This window comes from Babylonia areolata, chromosome 1 (genome assembly GCF_041734735.1).
Source record: "Babylonia areolata isolate BAREFJ2019XMU chromosome 1, ASM4173473v1, whole genome shotgun sequence".
In the NCBI taxonomy this organism is placed as follows: Eukaryota; Metazoa; Mollusca; class Gastropoda; order Neogastropoda; family Buccinidae; genus Babylonia; species Babylonia areolata.
Window position 1 is genome coordinate 29,143,752 of NC_134876.1, and position 5,000 is coordinate 29,148,751.

Here is a 5,000-nt window from a genome sequence, read left to right on the forward strand (position 1 = left end):
CGTTCATCTCATCAAACTCACATCAAGTGGTGATATAAAATAGTCCCTTTCGTATTCAACATGGACACCTGCAGGAGTACACTTTAGCAACTAGACATATACATATTTAAGAAGGACGGTCGTTATCGTTCATGTGTAAGTTATATTGGGGGGGGATCATTTTCTGAAAAGTTTTTTTTTGAGCGAGTTCTTTTCCCTTGACGGGCTTATTCGAACATTCTGCGTATGTCTATCCGTCTCTGCGTGTATAGTGGTTTGGGATTTTCTTAGCGAAAGCACCTTTGTGAAATATTGGCTATGGTCTTTGTGAAAAAAAAATGTTGCACCAACTGTCTTTTTTTTTTTTATCATTATTGTCATAACCATCTGGCAGTCTATCAAGCCGCTAATTTTGATGAAGCAAAAGATGGAAACAGAGAAATGTATCACAAGTTTCTCAAACGTTCATGAAGTGAAGGTTTTCATCAACGCATGTACACCCACACACCCACACGCAAACTACAGCTACGCACACACACACGCACGCACACACGCACGCACGCACACACGCACACACACACACACACACAGACACAGAGAGACAGTCGGAGAGCAATACAACCTCACATCCACTGAGAAACTGAAGAGGAAGTAGTAGTAAAAAAAAAAGAAAAAAAAAAGAAAAAGATTAAGAGCAGTTCGTAGACAACCACTGAGTCACAAATTACAGACAGAAGTGTAAAAGGAAAGGCGCTTGATAAAGGATGAAGCGATATCTAAGTGTTTTGTTCTTGTTTCTAGTTATGATTTTGTAGTCAGACACAGAAAAAGCAAGGAATCGAATAAGGAATGAGATGGAACACAAAGCTGAGAAAGAACCAACCCCGGAAGCTCTTCGGCTGCGCAGTGGATCTGCAGCGTACAGCTGCCTTCATCGCTGAGATAGGGGTGTCCATCTGACGCACGCGAAAAAAAAAAAAAAAAAAAGCAGAAGAAGAAGAGCACAAAGAACAGACATTGCTGTTGAAAGATTCGGAAAGTTCAGCCTGGAGCCAGTTGCATTGCTCGGACGGAAGAGCCTAGTATGGTCTTAACCCGCTACTAACTGTGTGTAGTATGGAACTGACCAGTGGCGTAGTTCGGTCAAAGTTAGGCATTTAGTCACGTGTAACTGTCAAAAAGTTAGAACCAAGCAATGCAACTAGGCCGGTCCATCTGGCAGAGCATTATCTCCAAGCTGGTTCTTTGGTGCTTGAGCAAGTGGTGTGGAAACTGTGTAAAAAAAGAATTTAATGGGAAGTGTGTGTGTGTGTGTGTGTGTGTGTGTGTGTGTGTGTGTCGTTTTCCGTTTTTGTTGTTGTTTTTAGAAGCGAAAAATCAGGTAGGCAGCGATGTTCCGGTACTGAGTTTCTGAAGTTTAAAAAAAAATTGTTTTAACATGTTGGTGACTGGGCAAAACGAAAGGTGACGGAAATATCGTGTTATTCTCATACCGTGGAATGAAATAACGAACGGAAGTGAACCGTATAATGCTGGGGTTAAGTTAGAATCGTGTGATGGGTCTGATAGATGTGTTCGTTGAAGAAGAAAAATATTGAAAAAAAAAGACAAAAAAAAGACAGTCTACGATTTGAAAGACGCATCGAAAAAACGTGGATCAAGAAAAAGAGAAGGAAAAAAAAAATCGACAGACGAGTAAACTGACCAGTGCTGTTAAAAATGTTGCGGACACCAAGTTTCAAAGAGTCTCGGATGGAATCGTGGATCGCTCGGACAGTTGGAGAAAGGAAGAAAGTGAAGGATGATCACTTGATTTTATTTCCCTGTGTTATATAATCATTCTCACCCTCTGCACTCTGCTTTGTACCTATTTATGCGATTGCGAGTAAATGATCGTGTAGTTAACAGATAGTAAATCAATGAGAAGTAGTTTTGGATGATCACTGGCATCAGTGTTTAAGGGCATATCACATGCGGCGATGAAAGAATTTGTATTTATGAGGGCAAATATGTTATCATTATAGTTTTGAATACAGCTTTTTTTTTTTATCAGCTTTGAATTTCCATCACCTGTGATTTAAAACAAACTTTGAAAGAATAAGATACAAACTTACAATGTAGCAAATCATCCTGACAGTAACATTTACATCTTGCTTGGTTTGAAAAATGTCATTAACTAAAACCCCATGGTACTTCAGTTGAGACGAGCGCATTAGCCGAACGATAAGGGCGTTGGACTTTAAATCTTAGTGTCATTGGTTCGATTTCTGTTGCCTCGTGGCTAAGGATGGAGGTAGTTTACTTCTTTTTTTTTTCCAGTTTCCCAAGTCCAAATGTGTGCAGATCTGCCGGTGCACTAATCTCCTTCGTACATACAGGTATCAAATCGACTAAACATCATGTCGTCGTTCGGAGGGAAGTGAAAATACGAACACGACTGGCATGCACTCCCTCGAAAACGGACTATAGCTGCAGCTGCCTGCATCGCGGGATAAACCCAGTCATTAGCCGGAAACGAATGATAAACGCACAAAGACAGCTCTTAATCGGCTCTACCAAGGAAGGCAGCCATTCGAACAAATGACTCCGTGTTTGTAACGCGCTTATAGGTTGGTCTCTGACAATAGATAGGCGCTATGTTAAAAATCAAACAAACAAAAATAAAAAAAAACGTAAAAATGATTCTTTTCATAACGTTTGAATGCGGGAGCTGTAGACAAAGATCAATAAGAATGGCTGATAGTGAAAAAAACTGAGCGAAGTTTTCAATAATAATAATTCTTAAGGCTACTGATCTACCCCGACCAAACCATCTCACCTCACCTGTATACCACCAGTTCCAGTCTCTCCCCAACACACACACACACACATACACACGCACACACACCTCCCCATAAAGTTCCAAAAATGTAGTAAAAAACAGCAACAACAACAACAACAACAAAACAACAATGGTTCATGAATATCGATGTCAGCCCCTGGTCAATCACAACACACTCTCACTGTTGTTCGACGAAGAATCCACGCCCATATACAGCCTTCCCCTGTGCTGGCGACTCCTACCGGCCTGTCTCTGTCTCTGTCTCTGTCTCTCGCTCAACACGTCTCTACCGATCGCTGAATTGTAGCTCGGGGATCGTCGTATGCGGCGCGTCCCGCCCCCTTCTGAGCGCGAGTCACAGTTGTCGTCATCGAGGAGGTTGAAAGTCTCCGAGTAGATGTCCCGCGACGTGTTCCGCCGCACGGACCCGTTGTACTGCGAGTAGTCGTAGCCCGGGTAGGCGATCCGGCGGTAGAAAGGGTCGTGACCTTCGGTTCGGGTCACGTAGTGCGGCTGGGGGGTGCCGAGCCAGTAGGGGTCCGGGTCCACAAAGTGGCGGCGCCGCCGCCCCCGCTCGTGGACGCTGAGTCTCTGGTCCATCAGGAGGTCCTGGAAGATAATCTGGCGGGTGATGTCCGGCTCTGTCCACACCGCCACGTCGCTGCTGTTCCGAGACAGGACCAGCACACACACACACACACACACACACACAAACGGAACGTGTCAATGGTGTCATTGTTAGTTGAGCCGTTGTTTGTTGAGGTTTCTAAATTTTTTTTTTATTAAAAAAAAAGAAGAAGAAAAAAAGGTCCAGTCATCTATATGGTTACATGTACGGTCCATGTAAGAAATGACATATGTTTCGTAACTTTTTTGTCCTTAAATCTGTTTTTCGGTATACAAATCTTAGCGAACCTGCTTCTTTTTATTGTTTTTTTTTTTTTTTTTTCATTAAATGAATACATTTCTGTTTCACATAACGTCCATTATAAAATGCAAATGTTTGTTAACGTAAAAAGGCCATAATACTTCATATGATTATAATTATAGTATACAGTATTTATAGAATGGCATCATTGCCTTTTAACGTGATCATCGCAGCCTCATGGCCTTGTCTGATTCTTAAACCATTTCAAAATGCCTGAGAAGAATGCGTTCCCCCAAGACAAAATACAAAAGTAAAGTTAGCAGGGGTGATCTGATCTGGTCTGAAGGGACTCTCTCAACGGGTCGTCATCATCTGTTTCTTTCTCTGTTTCTGGACCTTGCGATTGGAATGAACTTCCTTTTTCGCTTCGTCAAGTCTCCACACTCAGCTCTTTCAAGTCTGGCCTTAAAACCCACCTCTTCCTAAAATAGCCTCCCTTGCCTGCCCTTCCTTGTCTTTAGTTTCTACAGTTTTAGAGTTATGCATGCACGTGAATGACTAGTGCGAAAGCGCTTTGATTTGTCTCTGCACAAGATCCAGCGCTATATAAATACCATTATTATTATTATTATTATTATTATCTGGCCTACCTGATCTGGTTCTCCAGGTTGTCGATCTTTAGCAAGGCAAGATCCAGCTGACGCTTGAGATGCCAGATCTCCGTGTCACAGGCCTCCTCCCGGCACCTCTTCCGTCTGCCTTGCCCGCCTTCCCCGCCCTCCTCCAGGGTCAGTGACTGACTGAGGCTCTAAGAGATGGCACACAACACAAACAGTAGGCTCTGAGAGATGGCACACAACACAAACAGTGGGCTCTGAGAGATGGCACACAACACAAACAGTAGGCTCTGAGAGATGGCACACAACACAAACAGTAGGCTCTGAGAGATGGCACACAACACAAACAGTAGGCTCCGAGAGATGGCACACAACACAAACAGTGGTCTCTGAGAGGTGGCACACAACACAAACAGTGGGCTCTGAGAGATGGCACACAACACACATAGAGTGTGACTGAGGCTCTGAGAGGTGGCACACAACACACACAGTGTGTGAATGAGGCTCTGAGAGGTGACACACAACACACACAGAGTGTGTGACTGAGGCTCTGAGAGGTGGCACACAACACACACAGTGTGTGACTGAGGCTCTGAAAGGTGGCACACAACACACACACACACAGTGTGTGGTTAGAGATTGTTTCAAGTCATCCCGTTTTCTCTCATCATGGCGTTGATGGGAGGGGGGGGGGGGGGAGAGATGTAAGATTACT

The 5,000-nt window shown here is 43.7% G+C and overlaps 1 protein-coding gene across 1 annotated transcript in view; it reads right to left on the reverse strand.

Annotated features, from left to right (window-relative positions):
* Nucleotides 1-2,842: 2,842 nt before the first annotated feature.
* Nucleotides 2,843-5,000, reverse strand: part of LOC143276209 (glutamate receptor ionotropic, NMDA 2B-like) — a 197,610-nt gene continuing 195,452 nt past the window's right edge. The window contains exons 15-16 of the mRNA XM_076581009.1: nt 4,319-4,476; nt 2,843-3,464 (exon numbers count right to left, since the gene is read on the reverse strand). Of these exons, the coding sequence (XP_076437124.1) occupies nt 2,966-3,464; nt 4,319-4,476 (657 nt within the window). The 3' untranslated portion in view covers nt 2,843-2,965. The remainder of the gene's footprint in view (nt 3,465-4,318; nt 4,477-5,000) is intronic.